This window comes from Typopeltis vanoorti, chromosome 16 (genome assembly GCF_054136105.1).
Source record: "Typopeltis vanoorti isolate ZY-2024b chromosome 16, IOZ_Tvanoo_1.0, whole genome shotgun sequence".
Classification (NCBI taxonomy): domain Eukaryota; kingdom Metazoa; phylum Arthropoda; class Arachnida; order Uropygi; family Thelyphonidae; genus Typopeltis; species Typopeltis vanoorti.
Window position 1 is genome coordinate 38938525 of NC_143564.1, and position 24462 is coordinate 38962986.

Consider the following 24462-nt stretch of genomic DNA (forward strand, 5'->3'; position numbering starts at 1 on the left):
AGGACTAAAAGAAATTGAAAAAAAAAGGTGATGTTCAGGACCTGCTTCAGTCACATGTTAAGGAGCTGGATGATGAAGACCTAATTAACCTCGAGAGAGAATGTGCTTATGATGTTATTATTATCAAATCGATGATAATGACGAACAAATTGACTTGGCAGAAGGCATTTACCCTCAAAGAAATGGACGAAATGTTTAGAATTGCTGAAAATTTTAAAGAAAAAATCTTGAACGACAATCCTAATCTCAGGTGATCACTATAAGTTCGTTGGGAAATTGAAAATTCCATCCGTTGCTACCGAGTTTTATACGAAGAAAAAAGAAAGAAAAAATTCCACCAGACAACTCTAACCAATTTTTATCCAAGAAAGAATAATTGTGTGTATTGTATGTACTTCTTATATATAAATAAAGATTAAAGAATCTTTATAAGTTTTTAATGAACCTTCATTTTTTACTTAACACGTTTAACACATTTCTTTTTTACTTGATATCTAAAATTTAATTAATAGATTTGAAAAATCCTTGGCATTGATCACCCATTTTACACGCATTATTTATCTCGATTATTGTGGTATTTTTCGTGGCAACAATAACCGCAATAATCGAGGTATTCCTGTATATAAGTAAAGCTGGTCTGCCAGAAGCCATTTGAATACATTTATATGGAGTAAGAGTGAAAGTAATCAAGACGCTATACTCACACTATACAAGATGGCATTCTAGCCATGGGCTAGAAATTAGAGTTGATCAAAGACTGGAAACCACAGGCCTGCATATAAATTTTCTTTCTAAAAACAGAAAAAGATACAGTTTATGCTGGAAATAGAAAAGGACCATGACATTTCCTTTCTGGACCTACTCATTCTACATCAGCTAGCTAAAAATGAAAGACTCATGATAAAATTATGAGAGTAAATAGAAGAACTCAATGACAGAATCACACGAGAAACAAAGGTATTAAGAAATATGTTGATGTTGTATGGCATTCAAGGATGTATGAGCAGAGCTAATCTAAGGCAGTATGGCACTTAAAACAGAATAGGAGTGTAAAGATTATCAAAAGAGGTGTTTTGGTAATCAGCAAGATCTTGGTCTTCATCAGAAAAGACCCTGATGAAGACCAAGATCTTGCTGGCTTTAGAAAATTGAAACATAAATCTGACAGTAATGGCATCATGAAAAAAATAACAAATTTGGAGGGAAATTGTTGGTAGACAGGTAGCAATAACATAAACTTAATTATGTGGTACTATCATAGTATCTTGTGCAATCGTTGAGATATCAAGAATTTGATGGATTGAAGACCAAGGCTAAAAATAAAACAGTTGATCAAAGGATGGAACCTCAGAAATTGATGATTTTATTATTATTATGTGACACCTCCAAGGAGTCCCAAGACTCATCGAGGGAGGTCACCTACTCTACAACTCTCAGTCTCCAATTCACTGACTACAGTGAACTGCATCATCTACACCAATGCCATCTACTGGCTGACACCACCACCACTAGTATAGTCACAGACAACAATCACAAACATCCATGTCATAGCAGGATTCGAACCTGCAGCCTTTCGGCTGTAGAGCAGATATGCTAACCACTCGGCCAACCAGGCCTGCAATAAAAATTGCAGCCAGTAGGATTCGAACCTACTGCCTGTTGGTTGAAGAGCAGAAATATTATCGATTCGGTCAACCAGTTCGGACCAAGGGTCGCATGACTTCCAATTTGAGTAATGAACGCATGGCATTATTGAAGAACCTTTTTGAAAGGAAACCTGACATGATTAACATTCATGTTAATCATATCAGATTTCATGATATTCGAATGAACTGTATTACATAGATTCTCTACAGCATCCACGGTATTCTTATTGAATCATAATAATGGATGAGATTGAGTATTTTGTGAGTGGATAGGATTGTTTATTATTTTGATAATTTTTTTTTTGTGCGTGTGTGTATCAAAAATTATTTTGATACACATTTTGTGTGTGATTAGTGGATAATATTAGAGTTTTTGCCATCTGTACCTATACCAATGAAATATAATGAAGTAAAAAGAATTAATGATAGATCTGAGCAAGATAAATGCTAGTAAGAAATTTTGAGCTGGAGAAAATTAGCACTTAAAGAAAGAAAAGTGAAATAGTTTTAGAATGGTTGTTCACAATAGAGACATCACATGAATTTGATGGAATAATGCTGTGATGTTCATCTGTCTTCTAAAGACTAATATCCATTCATGTTACTGCAATGCAATTCAGGTTGGAGAGCAAAAGTGTTCTCCATGCAATCATCTTGGTCAATTTTTAATTAAAAATATGTTGAAATTTGGAGGGACACAAAATATGCAGTAATGGATCTTTGCTAAGTCATGCATGGGGAAAATTTATCTGTCATTCCTCTTCAAATCGTGGGTTGAAGATACTCCCTTTCTGTCTTACTTACTTGCATTGCAAACACAGCACTACTGAAATTGCTGCCTATCAAATCACACATGCAGAGTAGTGACCTGAGGTTATTTGATCTGAGCAGTCAAAATAATTTGGTGTTACTATGTAATGCTGGAAGGAATAGCTTAAATGTAAATGATGATTTTGTTTCTGATAAAGTCTAAAGCATGATTAGTCACTTCAGGCCTCCAGCAAGCAAAGTAGTGGTTGTATTACACATACGGATATATCAACATACCTTCCAACATGACGATTACATGAGCAGATGTTATTGTTATGACAAACAATTTGCATTTGCACTGAAGTTAAGCAAATACTGAGATTCTGTGGCCTAAACATCAGCTCTCCATTTTTGACTTTTTTAATGGTAGGAAGTCAACTGAATAAATTCATATGGAATAAGAGAGAAATTAGTCAGAACACTAAATTAGCTGTATACATGACAGTGCTCAAAACAGTTTTAACTTATGTCAGTATCAGATCTTCACTTTACGATAAATAGTTCAGAAAGCATGGAAATATAACAAACATATGTATTTAAGTTTTGTCGATCTGGAAAAGGCATATGACAAGGTGCCAAGAGAGAAGTTATTCAATACGCTACAGTTATATGGTGTTAGTGGGGCATTATATCAAGCAATACCTAGTCTTTATTTGAGTTGTAAGTCAGCAGTTAGAATTGAAGGAAATACAAGATGGTTTGATGTTAAACCTGGTGTCAGACAAGGATGTACATTATCTCCTCTGTTATTCATTATCTATATTATAAAATAAAGCAGTATTAAACCTGATATCAAAATTGGAGAGGTTGATCTCGGCTCTTTACTTTATGCAGATGATGTTATACTTTTAAAAAAAAAAATTCAGTACACATCTGCAAGATTCTCTGACTATGCTTAATAACTGTTGTAATAAATTTGATATGAAAATTAGTAATAACAGGACAAAGACAATGAAAATAGGCAGAGGGAATGAAAATATCAACTTCTTTGTGAATGCAGAACCTATAGACAAGTAAACTTATTCAGCTTCCTAGGCACACTTTTTATTGAAGATGGTAAATTAAATATGGAAATAGACAACAGAATCAACAAAGCTGGTATGGTAGGAAGTCAACTGAATAAGTTTATATGGAATAAGAGAGAAATTAGTCAAAACACTTTCAGGCTAATTTTATAAATTAGTCTAAAACCCTGTATACACGAGTGTTCCAACCAATTTTAACTTATAGATCTGAGATCTGGGTTAGAAATAAAACACTTGACCAAAGACTAGAGACCACAGATATGAGAGACCTGAGAAAGATTAGGGTTATGAACAGATGGCATCATTGCAATATCATATTAAAAACAAGGAGATTAAGAAAGAACTTGACATTGTTAACATCCAGATATGTGTTTAGCAGAGCTGATCTCAGGTGGTATGGTCACTTAAACAGAATAGGAAAGGAAAGATTAGCAAACAACTGTTCTCTGCCAGGTTAACAGGGGAAGACCAAGATGTTGGTGGACTGATACAGCAAAAAGTGCCTTAGAAGATAGAAATATAAGATCTGATAATGTTGGATTCTTGACAGGTATCAGATTTATTTGGAGGAAAATTGTTGATTGGAATCTAGTAATGCTGTAAGTTTTTCTTGTAGTACTGTCATATCCTGTATACCCCTTGAGGGTACATGTCAGGAATTCGATGATGATGATGAATAACAGGTGACCAGTTATTTAAATTATCCTTTTCTTTTGTTTTTGATAATGTTTTGTCTTTGATTCCTTTTTTGTGGTGCCTTTCCTTCATTCAGAAACAGTGTAATATTTATTCCTTGCTATCTCAAATATCACGTCTTCTTGCCAGTAAAAAAACAAAAGGGCATATTGTAATTTATATTATACTACTGCAATAAACTTTGTATGATTTTTAATGAATTTTATATGTTCAATAAGCCTTTGTCAGATCATTCCTAGTCATTTCATTTATTAAATTCTTCATCATCATCATCAAATTCCTGACATGTACCCTGAAGGGGTGTACAGGATATGATAGTACTACATGAAAAATTTACATCATTACTAACTTCCTATGTACAATTTTCCTCCAAATCAGTCTGTTACTTGTCAAGACTCCAATATTATAATTATCAGATCTTACATTTCTATCGTCTAAGGCACTTTGTACCGTATCAATCCACCTATATCTTAGTCTTCCTCTGGGTCGTTTTCCTGCCAACCTGGCAGAGAACACTTGTTTTGCTAATCTTTCCTTGCCCATTCTGTTTAAGTGACCATACTACCTCAGATTAGCTCTGCTAACGCATTCCTGGATGCTGACAATGTCAAGTAGTTTTCCTAATATATTCTCGTTTTTAATATCATATTGCCATTGATGCCATCTGTTCACGCCTCTAATCTTTCTCAGGACTCTCTGCGGTCTCTAGTCTTTGGTCAAGTGTTTTACTTCTGACCCAGCTCTCAGATCCATAAGTTAAAACTGGTTTGAACACTGTCTTGTATACAGCTAATTTAGTGTTCCGACTAATTTCTCTCTTATTCCATATGAATTTATTCAATTGACTTCCTACCATACCAGCTTTGTTGATTCTGTTGTCTATTTCCATATTTAATTTACATAAAATTCGTTCCTAAATAGCTGAAATGTTTTACTTGTTCCACAGGTTCTCCATTCACAACACAGTTGACATTTTCAATGAATCTGCCTATTTTCAATGTCTTTGTCTTTTTAATGCTGACCTTCATACCATATCTATTACAACAGTTATTCAACTTAGTCAGGGAATCTTGCAAACTTGTAGCGGATTTATTTAGAAGTATAACATCGTCCGCATAAAGCAAAGAGCTGACATTAACATCTCCAATTTTGATATCATGTTTAATACCACTTTCCTTCATAATGTGATCCATATAGCTAATGAATAACAGAGGGGATAATTTTCATCCTTGCCTCACACCAGATTTAACGTTAAACCATCGTCCTGTACTGCCTTCAATTCTAACTGCTGACTTACAACTCAAATACAGACTAAGTATTGCTTGATATAATTCCCCATTGACACCATATAACTGTAGCGTATTGAATAGCTTCTCTCTTGGTACCTTGTCATATGCCTTTTCCAAATCGACAAAACTTAAATACAGATCTTTGTTATATTCCCATGGTTTCTGAACTATTTGTCGTAAAGTGAAGATATGATCCTGACAGCCTCTATTTGGCCTGAATCCAGCTTGTTCTTCACCAAGCTTTTCTTCCAAAATTCTTTTCAACTGTTTCTCAAGTATACTTGCATAGATCTTGCCAGGAACACTCAGTAGGGAAATACCTTTGTAATTCTCAGATTCAGTTTTATTTCCCTTTTTATATGTGGGTACTATTAGTGCTCTACTCCAATCATCTGGAATTTGTCCCTCTGTCCAGGCTCTCTGAACTGTGCAGTGCAGCCACTGTAAGACTTTTATACTGCCATACTTCAGCATTTCTGGTCAGATATCATCTATTCCTGCTGCCATTCCATATTTCAAGCCTTTGATGGCTTTTTCTACTTCAATTATGGATATGTATTCCTGACCGTATGCCTGTTGAGTGTTTTTTACCACTGTGCTATCACTGCTTGTTTTTTTTAGCAATTTTTCGAATTAAGTACTAAATACTTCATGGATATCCTTTTCCCCTGTTTTCATGTCACCTTTATCATCTCGAACTCCTTTTACAGCACTCTTTCCTCCATTTTTAAGCTTCTTCAACAACCTCCAGAATATCTTACCACCTTCTTGATATTTATTTTCTATGTTCTTGCCAAAGTCCTCCCATGACTTTTGTTTAGCTAGTTTTACACAGTGTTTAGCTTTCTTACATTTGTCTCTGTATTCTCTAAGAGCAAAAGCTGACTTATTTGCCAGGAACTTTTTATATGATTTCTTCTTTTCCTTCACTGCCTCTTCTAACTTCCTGTGTCCACCGTGGAGTCCTGATTTTTCTATCCTTGCAGACTACCTGACCACATGCCTCTCTGGCTGAATCAATCAGGGTTTTCTTCAAGGCTTGCCACTGAATCTGCAAGGTTTTTTCCTGTTCTCAAACTCTTTCATTTTTTCTTCAATAATCTTCGTGTATATTAGTCTACAGTTCACATCTGAGAGCTGCTCAACTTTTATTCACTTTAAAACTTTCTTACACGTTATTCTTTTCAATATGAAATTCAATTTTATCCTGCCCAAGACTAAATAATGATCATTTGCAATTTCAAATCCTTTGTATACTCTGGTGTCCTGCACCAAGGAGAAAACATCACTATCAACAATAACATAGTCAATGAGACTTTTCTTATTCCTTGCATCTTCTCTCCATGTGAATTTGTGCACATTTTTATGTTGGAACATGATGTTAGTAATAACCAGTCCATGTCCTGAGCAGAAATCCAACAGGTATTTGCCATTATTATTCGCTTTGCTCTTTTCTCCAAATTTTCCAAAATATTTTTGTATGTCTGACAGTCGTTTCCTACTCTGCTATTTAGATCCCCAACAAGCACCAATTTTTCCTTTTTCATTGTGTCAGTTGCTTTTTCTAAAGCATCAAAAAATTCCTCCACTTCTACCTTAGTAGAACCTTCTGTTGGACCATTGGCACAAATAAGTCTCATTGTCCAGTTTGCCATTCTCGTATTTGCCCACATCACTCTACTTGAGACTGCCTGCCATTCAAGAAGATTAGCCTCATATTTTGTGTTGAATGGTATGGCTACTCCTTCTTTTCCTTGATTGTGATTTCCTGAATATAACATTTTGTATTTATTGCTCAGAAAGATCTCACCAGTTTTTGTCTTTTTTTTTGTTTCAGTCACCCCTCTTATGTCGATCTAGTACTTATCTAATTCTTCAGCTAGCTCCATTTCTTTGCCATTCAGGCTTCTTATGTTGATAATACCAATCTTTAACTCTGGTGATGTTGAGTTCGGGTGTGTTTTCAGATTTGTTCCGGAAGCTGACTTTTCGCTGTTCACCCTGGTTCCCTTGCGAAAACAACAGGGGCCTTGTTTAACCGGGAGACGCCCCATCCGGAATGAAATTTTCTCATGTTGTACCATCATTTTTTATTTTGGTTTAAGCCAATAAGAATACAATTTGGTTGGCTAAATCCCAAATCGGAAGCCCATCCTCGTTCGTTCAGTATGTAGGTAGATACCCAACAGGGTGCACTACGAGAAGGTTAGGATTGGACATTAGGTTAGAATCCTTGGTCGGTTCTCCGCATTCCTTTAAAGGCTATGTGGAGGTCTCCTCTCAGTTATACAGCTTTGACCCTTAAGCACCCTTATTAAATTCTTAGATTCTTAAAAAAAAAAAAAGTTATATTACACAACATTGAGATAATATATTTGATGATTGAGATGTCTTAAAGGTTTTGTTATTTAGATCTCTTAATCCTTTTAGGATATGTGGAATTTTCCTCCTAGTTAATGTAGTCTTATTGACACTCGAGTGATCTTGATTTCTTTACCTTGTTTGAAATGAATTAAAAATTCCAAACCCTATAATAGAAAATGTTATCTTTGCAACTAGCTTCAAAATACCTATTATGATAATCAAATTTAAATAAGGAAACAAACAAGCAGTTTTATTTTGTTGTTTACTGTTATCTGTCAATTATTGTTTGTTATGTTGTCCTAATTTTATATATGTTTTTATGTTTTGTATCAGGTTTAAATGAAAAAAACCGGCAAAAATTGAATGAACTGGTTTTTAATGGGTAAGTGTGGAATTTTGTACTAGAATATTAAATAGTCGATTTTATTCATTAAATATTGTATTCCATTGTTATAATAAATTCATGTAAGGATAAATAATAAATAGATAATTTTTTTTTATGTGTTTGAAAATTCTGATATATTGAGGACCACACTATATATATATATATATATATATATATATAAGTAGAAAGTTTTTTACCTTGGGTATACAATACATTAAAGAACAGTGATCCTAGCCAGCCTCGACAATTAGATAATCTGTACCCTAATATTTGAGTAATATTCTTACCACCTCATTGCTACAGCCCATGGATCAGTGTGTCATACTGAAGAAGTCACTGAGCAAGAATTCATCAGTAAATTTTGGAAGGGTTAATGCCATCTATACAATCTCTGATGGCATTAAGATCTCGTTGAAGAGGTATCCATCGTTGAACCTAAAGGCCTAACTTCAAAAATTTTCTTCAAAGCTCTCTGTCATTTCAAAGCTGTCTGCGTGGTTAGCCTAGTGGCTGTGTGCTTCACAACCATATGACTGGGGGAGGAGTGTCCCAGGATCGATTCCCATCAAAGACGTGAGGAATTTGAGGATCTTCCTCAGCCATTGCCAACTTAGCCGGTCTTGGGCGCGGGTCGTAGGGTTTTTTCCGCCAGTTTATATGGCGTTTTTCATCCTGCAAGCATGCAAACTGGCCCCGTGAACACACATGGATCTACAGCCATAAATACCTAACCCCCCCATGAGGTGGCTCAACTCACCCCAATAGGGATGGGGAAGGAAAGGGAGGAAACTCCATACGAATAAATAAATAAATTTCGAAGCTGGTATGGCTGATTTGGAAAAGTATGGTCTGGATTGTGAAAGAAGTTTGAAAGTGAATGCTAACATTGTAAAGGATCATGCCTGTTACACCAAAATCTATAGAGAAAAGAAAAGACAATCAAGTTCACATACAACCTTAGACAGTAATTCTGAAAAAGACCAGCACCATCATCATCTACTGAAAATCTATCTCTGTCCTCAACATCAACCCATTCTCATCCAAAATTTTCTCCAAAGCTTTCTGTCATTTCGAAGAAGATACATGTGAATATGGCAAGGTGCTACACCCACCCAACAACAGATGGCATTGCAGCACATGAACTTATTCAATAAACCAGTTTTCATACCATTAGGTTTTTTATTTTGGTTATAACTGCACTGTCTTCACTTCAACACAGTGCTTTGACTTGCAAACATTTTTGAGTTACAGCACTCCCTCTGGAACTGAAGATGTCATAACTCTAGGATATGACTGTACAAGGATGGTGGGTTGCTGTTGTTTGTGTTTTAACAGCTTTAGTGAAAAGCAGAGGTATGATGGCTGCCCGTTCAGTGTGTAGCTCATGGAGAAGAGACATAAGACTGAAATGAGTCATCTGTGAGACATTGGCTGAAGTGTGCCTTTAAAAAAGTTACCATTGAACAGTTGGACTGCCCCCTCTCCTCCTTTGCACAGCATCAAGAATTTTTAGGACCGTCTCAAACATAAGAATTGTATTCTATGAACTGTGCCATCTCAAACCTAGGAACTATATTCTAAGGTTGGCTTGAAAGTGTCAGCGAAAGGATGCCCCAGGAGAGTAGGTAACGTGATGTGCTTGTACTAAGAAGGACTTGAGGTAAATGCCAATCTGAAATGAGAAATTTGATCCTGTCTGTTAATTTGTATATTATCAGGGGTATGTGAAGATGAAACGAGATTCCTCTTATATAAAAACAGGCAGAACCATGTTTCAGTAAAATTGAAGATCACATGGTTATTCTCCATTGTAGAAGAGCACAAAAGTCTGTGTTTAAAGTACTGGCTGTAGATTTCTTGACATTGGGATGCTTGGCCATTGGGTTTGTCAAATGAATTGGAGGAATGGGTATTATCATCAGCAAAGTTATAGAGATATTGAACAGTTATAGAAAGAAGAATATTGTCGTATGTGATAGAGAAAAATATTCTAAAATAACGTTAACATTAACTAGCTCCAAGGCTTTTAAATTCTTTCAAGTTGTTTTGCTAGTGTGATCTATTTTATTTCTTTAATAATCCATTTTTAGCACCCTAGCTCACCTCCATAACAGCTGCTGTCTTTAAACATAGATCCAAGAAATTTTGAATATTGACCAGTGTTTCTCAAAGTGTGGTACACACACACATCCCTCAATAAACCAGTCTGCAGAGAGAGGTCTTTAGGAGCACGAGGCACTTTTTTAAACTTTTGATTATTATTATTTTTTTTTTCTTTTTAAATTTATATATTTGTTGCCATATGGTTGAAGATAAGTGCGCATGTATTCTGTAATTAATTTTTTGATACTGAAAAAAATATAAAGGAAGTTTTAAACAAAATGTATATCTATTGTCATGAATTGACTGACCTCTGTCATAGCCATGTCTAGTTTATGGCATGATCATGTTCCAGTCGTGAGGCTCAAACTCTGCATTAAAAGTTTGAATTCAATAGTTCAAGCCAAGTAGTTGGAACTATAAATTTCAGAGTCGCTTTAGAATCATCTCGTTAAAATTTTTTTTTTTTTTTTTTTTTTTGAGAATTTAAAGTTCATAATATTTGTTTCTATTATAATGTATACTGGATTCTTATAATTCAAATTTGTCTGAATTATAAGAATCCAATTAAATTTAAATTAAAATTTCAATTTTAATTGAAATTAAAAAAAATTGTTTCACATGTTTGTAATTTATTTAACACTAATGTTAAAAAATGCCTTCCTTTATGATTATTCATGTTTGAGTGAAATATTACAATAACCTCTTCTAAGTTGCCTTTGCCTCTGATAGTGGGTACATCAGTCTTACTAAATTCCAATAAAGGTATTCAGGTACTCAAAGTTTGGGAAACACTTCTCTAGACCATTCCAAAATAACTCAAGAATAAGTTGTTTTTATTTATTTATTCGTATGGGGTTCCTCCCATTCTGCAACTGTTCCTTAAGACTGGTTGAGCCCTCCTAGTGAGGGATTAAGTATGTATTTATAACTGTAAATTCATGTGTGTTCACAGGGCCGGTTTGCCTGTTCTGAGGGACGAAAAACCCTCTACCTTCATATGAGACCGGCTCACCTTTAGTCAAAGAGACTAAATAAAGGTTCCTCACGTCATGGACAGGAATCGAGCCCAGGTCTTTCTGACCAAAGGGCTTTGTCTATACCGACTGAGCTACAGAGGCTCAGAATAAGTTATATAGTAATGTTTAATGTACTTGCTTTGTTAATTGCAAGGAGGGTTCATAGTTTTTCATCTACACTGATAACCATCAGGCAGATTACTTTGAAATAATAATTTTCTGCTAGTTAACTTCAGTGCCAATTTTTTGTAAGAATCTTGGGAATCAAGCACTGGTGCAATCCTGATAGCAGAAAGGCTCTTATCATTCATTATTGGCTTCAGGTTGAAGACAAATGGTATTTGTCTTCAGCCTCAAGCCAGTTACAGTCATGAACAGAATGATTGTAATAACTATAATACTCATGGAAGAGATTAAAGCATGATCATTTTATTTTTCTTATCCCCCCCCCCCCCCCACCACCACCACACTAAGAGGGGACAAAGAAACATGGGAAGAAAATACAAGACCCAGAAATAAAACAGCAAACTTCAGAGGTATACCAAAAAATGAAAGAAATGGCAAACAAGAAAATTAATGATCCACAAAACTTTTCAATCACGAACAATGATGTCAAAATGTTATTTGTAACAGAATTTAAGAATAGGTGGGGTTGAATACATTTCAGATCTTTTCAGAGATAAGGAGAGGGAGAAAGAAAGAAAGAAATAATATCAGAGTTTAATGATCTTGAAGACAGTTCTCTATAATTAACACAATAGCTATTTAGATTATAAGACCATAGGTTTAATATATATATGTACACATTTGTCCACTAGCTTTGGTCTTATAATCCAAATACAAGGTGGTATCAAAAAGTTTCGAGACTAGCTCTGTTTACGAGAAATTACTTATTTATCTATGTTTACACACTATCACCTTCAAAATAGTCCCCTTGCATATCAACTCAGCGTTCTTGCCACTTCTGGAATGTGTCCTGGAAGTCTTCTTTTCGAAGCATGTCAGGCACCTGCGATTCACGCTGGATCTCCGCAATGGTGTCAAAACGGTGACCTTTGAGCTGGATCTTCATCTTCGGGAAGAGGGCGAAGTCTGCAGGAGCCAAATCTGGCAAGTAGGGTGGGTGCGGAAGTGAGATCATGTTGTTTCTGGTGAGAAACTCGTGTGAGAAGAGCTCAGTGACAGGGAGCATTGTTGTCGTGGAGCATCCAGTTTTTCGCACGCCACAGATCTGGTCACTTTTGCCGAATGTCCTCCCTCAGATGCTTTAAAACCTGGCAGTAGAACTCGCTATTGATGGTCTGGCTCCTGAGGACAAATTCTCGATGCACAATGCTGCAAATGTCAAAAAAGGCGATGAACATGCACTTCGTCGAGCTGCGGACCTGCCTCACCTTTTTAAGTCGTGGAGATGATGGGCTCTTCCACTGTGAAGACTGTTGCTTCGTCTCATGGTTGTACCCGTACACCCAAGTTTTGTCACCGGTAATGATCCTCGACATGAAGGATGGGTCATCCATGGCATGCTTCGACGCGGTGCTCCTTCTGCTCCTGGGTCAGCAGCCTGAGGGACGAACTTGGCAGCAACACGCCACTGTTTAAATCACATGTGAGGATTGCCTGGACTGTTCCGTATGACACACCGACAATGGCAGCAGTGTTGTGGAGTGTTCTCTGACGATCCTCATGCACAAGTTCCTGAATGGTTTCGACATTTTTGGGGGTTGAGCTCGTTGAAGGTCTTCCTGATCTCTCATCGTCTTCCAGTGATGTTCTTCCACTCTTGAAGCACGCATGCCACCGAAAACACCTCGAACGACTGATTGCAGCATCGCCGTAAACTTGCCGAATCATGTCAAACATCTCTGTGGCAGATTTGCCCAGTTTCATGCAGAATTTCACGTTTGCTCTTTGTTCTAACTTGCTGTCCATGATGAAATCGTAGATGTGGTAATGCAGGTGGTCAGAATAGCATCAGTTGCACAGCTTCCATTGAACGCAGGACGATGTCTTTTGGCACACTGACTTATGAAGGTAGGTGCTCCCTGTGACTGCATGCTGCCAAACCTAGTCTCGAAACTTTTGATACCACCTTGTAGCTATTGTGTTAATTATAGTTAACAAAGATCAAATATAATTTTTAACAGTTCTCTATAGTTAAAAGAAGAAATATTAAGAGCCATACAGCAAATGAAAACAGGAAAGTCACCAGTCAATATGATATTATTATTATTATTATTATTCAGGCCTTCATGGAGTCAAAAGACTCATCACGGGAGGTCCTTCCTAGGAAACACAAATTCTATCATATCACTCCTTAAAATCGTTGACCATTCCCGCTCTCACCACTTTATCAGGCAATGCATTCCACAATCCAACCACCCTCCATGCAAAGAAACCACTTCTCATCCTCTGGCTCACAGCTTCCTTTCGTAACTTCCAGGGACGGCCTCTTGTCATCACTCCTTCCTGCTCTTCAACCAAGCAAAAGAATTCCCCAGTGTCAACCCTGTAACCACCACTCAAGAGTTTAAAAGACTCAATCATATCACCTCTCCTTCTTCTATCTACCAAACTCTAAAGTCCACATTCCCTCAGCCGATCCTCATAACTAACATTGTACAGTCCTGAAACCATCTTTGTTATCCCCCTCTGTACCCTTTCCACAGTTAATTTATCCCCTTCAAATCCTGGGGACCAAATCTGAGAACAGTAGCCTAAGTGTGGTCTGATCAGGGTCTTATACAATGGAATGATAACTTTTTTATCTCTGCAGGTCGGCATCCTTCTCAGTATTGCAGCAATCCTCTGTGTTACCTTCACCAGCTTTGCAATATGTTCCCTGAATTTCAGGTTTCTATCAATCATCAACCTAAGATCTCTTCTCTCTCCTACTTCCTCCAGTACAACTCCTTCAATAGAGTATGAAGTGTCCCAAACTCAAGGCCTTACATTTTGCTGCATTTAACTGACATCCCCCATTCATTTGCCCATCTATCTAGCTTATTCAAATCCTCTTGCAGGGCTACCACATCTGCACTATTACTAATAACCCTTCCCAGCTTCACATAATCTGCAAACAACTGAATATCCCCCTACAATTCACTGACAATGTCAATGATATAAAGGTTAAACAATATAGGTCCCAGTATTGAGCCCTATGGGACCCCACTTATAACCTTCGCCTCCTTGAAACTGCCCCACCATACAAAACTCGCTGATACCTATCGGACAGCCAATCCTGAATCCAGTTGACCAACCTGACATCCAAACCCATGTCCTGCAACTTAAATATCAGCTTATCATGTGGCATCCTGTCAAATGCCTTAGCTAAATCCAAGAAAATGGCAATATATGCCTTTCCCTCATCTGCTGCTCTTGTAGCTTTATTATAAAAGGCTAGCATATTACTAAAACAAGAGCACCTCTTAACAAATCCATATTGAATCTCACAGTTAACATTACCCTCATCTGCCCAATGCTGTATACGGTCCCTCACTAATTTCTCCAAGATCTTAACAACTACTGATGACACACAAAATGGCCTATAATTAGACATTTCCAGTCTGCTACCGCCCTTAATCAATGGCACTATCTTACCTTCCTTCCATTCCCTGGGCACCTTTCTCCCATAGCCAGACTTTCATTGAAAAGCCAGGTCAAAGGAGCTGTCAGTTCTTTATCATATTCTCCCAAAACTCGTGGTGAAATTACCATCCAGTTCCACAGCTTTACTGACATCCAGAGTACTCAGTATTTGGAACACACTCTACTTCTGCACCTCTAAACCTCGAACCTGCCCTATCCCTCTAGTATTAAAACTGACTCCTCTAGGATGAAATACTCCAATAAAGTGTTCATTGAATAATTCCACTATGTCCTCTGCATCAGTCACTCTATTCCCATTTTTATCCCACAGTGTCATTCTTCCACAATCATTTCTCCTCCTACTGGCTACATAGCTTAAAAATTCCCTAGAATTTTCTTTGAATCTTAGGGCCAATCTCTTCTCATATTCCAGTTTCATCTTCCTTACAATACTAGTCACTCTCCTGGTCTGTGTCTTATATTCTTCATGCATCTGCTCTTCACCTGTCTTGTTATATCTCTTCCATAGCCTCTCTTTCACATGCAGTTCTTGTTAAATATTGTTTGTCATCCACTTTACACCAAATTTTGTCCTCTTCTTCACTTGTGAAATACACCTTATATTGCTGCTAACAAATATTCCTTCACAATTTCCCAAGCACTAATGATATCGTGGCCTCCTAATTCCTCCCTCCATGAAACTTCCCCAAGTTGATATTTAAGACTCGCAATCACCTGCCTTATAATTCCACATTCCATCTCTTTGATACTAATTTTAGAAATTATGGACTTTACAACCGTGTTATAAATAACTTTTATTTTCTTGACGTTTCAACCTTCATATTAAGGTCATCATATGGAGTATATACAAATAAAGAAGGATAAGCTTAGTTACATTTCACACAGTATGTGAAAGAAACAATGATTTGATCAACAGTTATTCTACTGGCATGACCAGTAGAATAATAGTGAAAAATGTTTTCACTAGAGTGAAAATATTTTTAAAAAAATAAAATACAGATAAAATTAATTAATTATTTAGGAACTACATCAAAGTTAAATTCTATTTAAGATACACTTTACACAGAATTGACTGGAAAAGCGCCAGTTGTTTACATCACACCAAAACATGGTATGAATGTAAATTTAAGGAAGCCTGTGAGATTCTTATCAACCACCACAATCTTAACAATAATGGTGGTCTAAAAATCCCAAGCATATGGAAGGCACATATTCTACCATGGAACCTTTCTCAATAAGAGTTAACTATAAACAGACTGTAGATAATCCAGAATCTTAAATCTAATATAACAATTGTCATGTTAAAAATAGGACATCATTGTTACTATAAGAAAACTATATGAAAGAATGCTTCTCCCATGTTATCTTAAAAAGAATTTAGCTTTGATGTAGTTTCTAAATATTGAATTAATTTTTAATTTTATCTATATTTTATTTTTTTAAAAATATTTTCACTAACAGTCATGCCAGTTGAATAACCGTTGATCAAAGCATTGTTTCTTTAGCATACTGTGTGAAATATAACTCAGCTTCTCCTTGTACATTTGTATATACTCCAGATGATGACTTTAATATGAAGGTCGAAATGTCAAGAAATTAAATATATTTACAACCGTGTTATAAATAGTTATTTATAACATGGTTGTAAAGTCCATAATTTCTAAAATGAATGCTGACTGCCATGTAACACTAAAAGAAAGGACTCTTTGATACTCCTTTGCATATTCTTTGATTTGCAAACAGAAATGTTAAAGCCCCTAGAAAATTGAATAGAAGAGCTAAGGAAACTGTTTAGGGAACTTATCCACTTTCATATATATATAAAATTTCTTCGTATCTTTAACATATATATGATTAATGAGCTCAGCAATTCTATGTTTATAAATATTCTGAAAAAGACTCCTTAAGTGTCAAAGCAATATAACTGAGAAGAGACCTAACATAGCCTTTAAATGAATGCGGAGAACCGGCCAGGGCCTCTGACCTAATGTCCAATCCTCATCTTCTCGTGGTGCACCCTGTTGGGTATCTACCTGGATACTGAACGAATGAGGATGGGCTGGCAATTTGGGATTTAGCCGACCAAATTGTATTCTTATTGGCTTAAACCAAAATACAAAATGCTGGTAGAACATGACAAAATTTCATGCTGGCTGGGGCGTCACCCGGTTAAATAAGGGGACCCCCTCATTGTTTTCGCCACGGAACAGGGGCGAACAGCGAAAAGTCAGCTACTGGAACAAATCCGAAAACACAACCCAACTCAACATCAACAGAGTTAAAGATCGCTACTATCAACAGAAGAAGCCTGAATGGCAAAGAAATGGAGCTAGCTCAGGAATTAGACAAGTACCAGATCGATATATTAGGGGTGACTGAAAAAAAAAGCCAAAAACTGGTGAGATCTTTCTGAGCAATAAATACAAAATGTTATATTCAGGCAATAACAATCAAGGAAAAGAAGGAGTAGCCATAGTATTCAACACTAAATACGAGGCTAATTTTCTTGAATGGCAGGCAGTCTCAAGTAGAGGGATGTGAGCAAATACGAGAATGGGGAACTGGACAATAAGACTTATTTGTGCCTATGATCCCAAAGAAGGTTCTACCTACCAAGGTAGAAGTGGAGGAATTTTTTGATGCTTTAGAGAAAGCTACAGACACAATGAAAAAGGAAAGGTTGGTCCTTGTTGGGGATCTAAATAGCAGAGTAGGAAATGAATGTCAGACATACAAAAATATTTGTGGAAAATTTAGAGAAAAGAGCAAGCTAATAATAATGGCAAATACCTGTTGGATTTCTGCTCAGGACATGGGCTGGTTATTACTAACGTCATGTTCCAACATAAAAATGTGCGCAAATTCACATGGAGAGAAGAGGCATGTTATTGTTGATAGTGGTGTTTTCTCCCTGGTGCAGGACACCAGAGTGTACAGAGGATTTTAAATTCGAAGTGATCACTATTTAGCCTTGAACAGGATAAAATTGAATTTCACATTGAAAAGCATAACATGTAAGAAAGTTTTAAAGCGAATAAAAGTTGAGCAGCTCTCAGATGTGAACTGTAGACTAAAATACACAAAGATTATTGAAGAAAAAATGAAAGAATGTGAGAACAGCAACCAAACCTTAGAGATTCAATGGCAATTTAAGAAAACACTGATTGATTCAAGCAGAGAGGCATGTGGTGAGGTTGTCTGCAAATATACAAAAATCTGAACTCTATGATGGACACAGGAAGTTAAAGGGACAGTGAAGGAAAAGAACAAAGCATATCAAAAGTTCCTACTAAATAAGTCTGCTTGTGCTTTTAGAGAATACAGAGACAAATGTAAGAAAGCTAAACACTGTGTAAAACTAGCTAAACAAAAGTCATGGGAGGACATTTATCAAGAACATAGAAAATAAATATCAAGAAGGTGGTAAGATATTCTCGAGGTTGTTGAAGAAGCTTAGACATGGAAGAAAGAGTGCTGTAAAAGGAGATAGCAATGAGAAAGGTGGCACGAAAACAGGAGAAAAAGATATTCTTGAAGTATGGAGTAATTACATCGAAAAATTGATAAATGAAATAAGTAATGATAGCACAGTGGTAAAAAACACTCAACAGGCATACAGTCAGGATTACATATCCATAATTGAAGTAGAAAAAGCCATCAAAGGCTTGAAATGTGGAAGGCAGCCGGAGTAGATGATATTCGACGAGAATTGCTGAAGCATGGTGGTATAAAAGTCTTATAGTGGCTGCATTGCATAGTTCAGAAAGCCTGGACAGAGGGACGAATTCCCGATGATTGGAGTAGAACTTTAATAGTGCCCATATATAAAAAGGGAAATAAAACTGAATATGAGAATTACAGAGGTATTTCCCTACTGAGTGTTCCTGGCAAGATCTATGCAAGTATACTTGAGAAACGGTTGAGAAGAATTGTGGAAGAAAATCATGGTGAAGAACAAGCTGGATTCAGGCCAATTAGAATCTGTCAGGATCAGATCTTCACTTTACGACAAATAGTCGAGAAAGAATGGGAATATAACAAAGATCTGTATTTAAGTTTTGTCGATCTGGAAATGGCATATGACAAGGTGCCAAGGAAGAGCTATTCAATACGCTACAGTTATATGGTGTCAATGGGACATTATATCAAGCAATACTTAGTATTTATTTGAGTTGTAAGTCAGCAGTTAGAATTGAAGGAAGTACACGAAGATGGTTTAATGTTAAATCTGGTGTGAGACAAAGATGTACATTATCCCCTCTGTTATTCGTTATTTGTATGGATCACATTATGAAGGAAAGTGGTATTAAACATGATATCAGAATTGGAGATGTTAATAAAGCTCTTTGCTTTATGCGGACGATGTTATACTTTTAAATAAATCCGCTATAAGTTTGCAAGATTCCCTGACTAAATTGAATAACTGTTGTAATAGATATGCTATGAAGGTCAGCATTAAAAAGACAAAGATAATGAAAATAGGTAGAATTGTTGAAAATATCAGCTGTGTTGTGAACGGGGAGCCTGTGGAACAAGTAAAACATTTCAGCTACTTGGGGAATATTTTTAGTGAAGATGGTAAATTAAATATGGAAATAGACAACAGAATCAACAAAGATGGTATGGTAGGAAGTCAATTGAATAATTTCATATGGAATAAGAGAAATTAGTTGGAACACTAAATTAGCTGTATACAAGACAGTGTTCAAACCAGTTTTAAGTTAGCATCTAACAGCTGGGTCAGAAGTAAAACACTTCACCAAAGACTAGAGACCGCAGATATGAGAGTCCTGAGAAAGATTAGAGGCATGAACAGATGGCATCAATGGCAATATCATATCAAAAACGAGGATATTAGGAAACAACTTGATATTGTCAGCATCCAGGAATGCATTAGCACAGCTAATCTCAGGTGGTATGGTCACTTAAATAGAATGAGCGAGGATAGACTAGCAAAATAAGTGTTCTCTGCCAGGTTAGCAGGAAAAAGACCAAAGGAAGACCAAGATATAGGTGGAGTGATACTGTACAAAGTGCCGTAGATGATAGAAATATAAGATCTGATAATGTTGGAGTCTTGACAAGTAACAGACTGATTTGGAGGAAAATTGTAGATAATAAGTTAGTAATGATGTAAATTTTTCATGTAGTACTATCATATCCTGTACACCCCTTGAGGGTACATGGCAGGAATTTGATGATGAAAAAGACTGTTGCAGTTGAATGTAAAGATTATTAGAGACAATAAGCCTAATGAGCCATGCAGTGAAATTACTATTATGAGTAATATTGCAAAGAATAAAATCATAAATAGGAAATGAAATAAAGGACATCCAAAATGGATTTATGAAAAATAGAGGGTGTTCTCAATCTCAGAATGCTAGAAAAAAAGGTGTGCTTAAGGGTCATAGCTGTATAACTGAGAGGAGACCTTAACATAGCCTTTAAAGGAATGCACAGAACCGACCAGGCTTCTGACCTATGTGTAATCCTCAACTTCTCGTGGTACACCCTGTTAGGTATCTGTCTGGATACTGAATGAACGAGGATGGGCTGGCAATTTTTGATTTAGATGAACCAAATTATATTCTTATTGGCTTAAACCATAATATAAAACGATGGTACGAAATGACAGAATTTCATGCTGGCTGGGGCATTGCCCGGTTAAACAAGGCCGGCCCTCGTTGTTTTTGCCAGGGAACCAGGCAAACAGTCAGTTTCTGGAACAGATCTTAAAACCCATACCCCAACTCAACATCACCAGAGTTCAAGATCAGTACTATCAACATAAGAAGCCTGAATGGCAAAGAAATGGAGCTGGCTGAGGAATTCGATTAGTACCAGATCGATATAATAGAGATGACTGAAACAAAAAAAGACAAAAACTGGTGAGCAATAAATGCAAAATATTATATTCAGGTAATGACAATCAAGGAAAAGTAGTAGCCATAGTATTCAACACTAAATATGAGGCTAATCTTCTTGAATAGCAGGCAGTTTCAAGTAGAGAGATGTGGACAAATATCAGAATGGAGAACTTTATAATGAGGCTTATTCTACAAAGGTGGAAATAGAGGAATTTTTTGAGTCTTAAAAAAAAAAAGCAACTGACACAGTCAAAAAGGAAAAGTTGGTCCTTGTTATGGATCTAAATAGCAGAGTAGGAAATGATTGTGAGGCATACAGAAATTTGGAGAAAAGAGCAAAGCTAATAATAATGGCAAGTACCTGTTGGATTTCTGCTCAGGACATGGACTGGTTATTACTAACATCATGTTCCAGCATAAAAATATGCACAAATTCACATGGAGAGAAGAGGCTGGGAATAAGAAAAATCTCGTTGACTGGGTTATTGTTGATAGTGATGTTTTCTCCCTGGTACAGGACACCAGAATGTACAGAGGATTTGAAATTGGAATTGATCACCATTTAGTCTTGAACAGGATAAAATTGAATTTCATATTGAAAAAAAGAACTTGTAGGAAAATTTTAAAGCGAATGAAAGTTGAGCATCTCCCAGATGTGAACTGTAGACTAAAATACACAAACATTATTCAATAAAAAATGAAAGAGTTTGAGAACAGGAATCTAACCTTCGAGGTTCAGTGGCGAACTCTGAAGAAAACACTTGTTGATTCAGCCAGAGAGGCATGTGATGAGGTTGTCTGCAAGGATAGAATATTGGACACAGGAAGTTAAAGAGACAGTGAAGTAAAAGAAGAAAGCATATCAGAAGTTCAGCTTGTAAGTCAACTTGTGCTCTTAGTATAATAAATTTAGTTTAATCCTTTATCCAAGTGTGTGCAAACAAAGTTTGCACCTGAAAGTATCTTCAGGACTGGGGTAAAGTGGTACAACACCGGGCAACTCCTTGCAAAGGTGGAGCAATCTACCAGCATTCCTATCTCAATGTCTCCCATAATGCAAAACACATCTCCTTGCGGATATGTATAATGTTATGCATTAAGGGAAGGGCCACTACCCAGACTAGTTTCAATCTTTATTGAGGTCTCTTTGTTTGCACACACTTGGATAAAGGATTAAACTAAATTTATTATAGTCTGACCAAGTGAAAAATTAACTTTCAACATCTTTCTCTAAATCCAGAGTAATTTAATAAAAAGATGGCACACCGTTTGGCAGCTCCTATGGAAGGAGATGACCTTGCTAATGCTTCTGCCTGGTATCTCCACTTGGGCCTGGCTCCCACTGAAGAGACCTCAATAAAGGTCGAAACTAATCTGGTTAGTGGCCCTTCCCTTAATGCATAACATTATACATATCTGCAAGGAGATGTGTTTTGCATTATTGGAGATACTGAGATAGGAGTGTTGGTAGCTTGCTCCACCTTTGCAAGGAGTTGCCGGGTGCTGTATCACTTTACCCCAGTCCTGAAGATACTTTCAGGTGCAAACTTTGTTTGCACACACTTGGATAAAGGATTAAACTAAATTTATTATAGTCTGACCAAGTGAAAAATAAACTTTCAACATTGTGCTCTTAGAGAATACAGAGACATGTAAGAAAGCTAAACACTGTGTAAAACTAGCTAAACAAAAGTCATGGGAAGACTTTGGTAAGAACATAGAAAATAAATATCAAGAAGGTGGCAAGATATTCTGGAGGTTGTTGAAGAAGCTCAGAAATGGAGGAATGAGTATCGTAAAAGGAATTTGAGATGATAAAGGTGACATGAAAACTAGAGAAAAAATATCCTTGAAGTATGGAGTAATTACTTTGGAAAATTGCTAAATGAAACAAGCAGTGATAGCACAGTGGTAAAAAAACACTCAACAGGCATGCAGTTAGGAATACATATCCACACTTGAAGTAGAAAAAACTATCAAAGGCCTGAAATGTGGAAAGCCAGCAGGAATAGATGATATTCAACCAGATATGCTTAAGTATGGAGGTTTAAATGTCTTACGGTGCTGCATGCATCGTTCAGAAGATCTGTAGAGAGGGATGAATTCCTGATGATTGGAGTAGAGCTCTCATAGTACCCATATATAAAAAGGGAAATAAAACTGAATGTGAGAATTACAGAGGTATTTCTCTATCAGAGTGTTCCTGGTAAGATTTATTCAAGTATACTTGAGGAATAGTTGAGAAAGATTGTGGAAAAGCTTGGTGAAGAACAAGCTGGATTACAGCCAAATAGAGCTGTCAGAATGAGATTTTAACTTTACGACAAATAGTTGAGAAATCATGGGAATATAACAAAGATATGTTTAAATTTTGTAGATCTGGAAAATGAATATAACAAGGTGCCAAGAGAGAAGCTATTGAAAACACTACAGTTGTGTGGTTTCAGTTGGGCATTATATCAAGCAATACTTAGTCTTTATTTGAGTTGTAAATCAGCAGTTAGAATAGGAGGAAGTACTGGAAGTGTTTAATGTTAAATCCGGTGTGAGACAAGGATGTACATTATCTCCTCTGTTATTCATTATCTATATGGATCACATTATGAAGGAAAGTGGTGTTAAACCTGATATCAAAATTGGAGATGTTAATCTCAGCTCTTTGCTTTATGCGAACAATGTTATATTTCTAAATAAAGCAGGTATACAAATCTGCAAGATTTCCTGACTAAATTGAATAACTGTTGTAATAGATGTTATGAAGATCAGCAATAATATGACAATGAAAATAGGCAGAGATGCGTTGAAAATATCATCAACTGCATTGTGAATGCAGAACCTATAGATTAAGTAAAACATGTCAGCTACTTAGGCATGATTTTTAGTGAAGATGGTAAATTAAATATGGAAATAGACAACAAAATTGGTAAAGCTGGTATGGTAGGAAATCAACTGAATAAATTTATTAAGAGAGAAATTAGTCAACATACTAAATTAGCTGTACACAAGGCAATGTTTAAACCAATTTTAACTTATGGATCTTCTTGAGCTTGGTTAGAAATAAAACACTTGACCAATGACCAGACACAGATATGAGACTCCTGAGAAAGATTAGAGGTATGAGTGGCAATATCATATTAAAAATGAGAATTTGAAGAAAGAACATGACATTATCATTATCCAGGAATGTGTTATGGTCAGTTAAAAAGAATGGGTGAGAAAAGATTAGCAAAACAAGTTTTCTCTTTTTTAAATAACGAAACATGTGGTGCGTTCATAATTAGAAGAAACACACGTATAAACCGCATGATTGTTCTGAAGCCCTACTACACAGACCAAACCTAAACCGCAACGATGTTCTTACTATTCCTAAAATATGGGAAATTATCATACAAAACTGTGTTAAATAATTAACGTGTTTTTTTTTTTTTTTACATTCTACGAGTTAGAATATCTTTTTTAAAAAAGTGCAGACGTGATAATCTTATTCCAACCTTTGCAAAACTGAAAGAAACCATCAAATCTCCAGGCGCCCATAAAATCTATCAAAAAGCAAGTCATTCCTTACTACTCAATCAGTTACGAGTGTCTAAGCATTAACTAGCAACAAACAATTTAAATATTACAGAACTAGAAACAGATTTGTCAAATACGT

General features: G+C 36.2%; 1 protein-coding gene across 4 annotated transcripts in view; it reads left to right on the top strand.

The window, feature by feature from the left end:
- The window catches only part of crm (cramped chromatin regulator), a 345363-nt gene that overhangs the window by 72833 nt on the left and 248068 nt on the right, over window positions 1-24462 (top strand). For all 4 annotated transcript variants that reach the window (XM_090406636.1, XM_090406637.1, XM_090406634.1 and 1 more), the window contains exon 6: window positions 8164-8212. In XM_090406636.1, the coding sequence (XP_090262762.1) occupies window positions 8164-8212 (49 nt within the window). The remainder of the gene's footprint in view (window positions 1-8163; window positions 8213-24462) is intronic.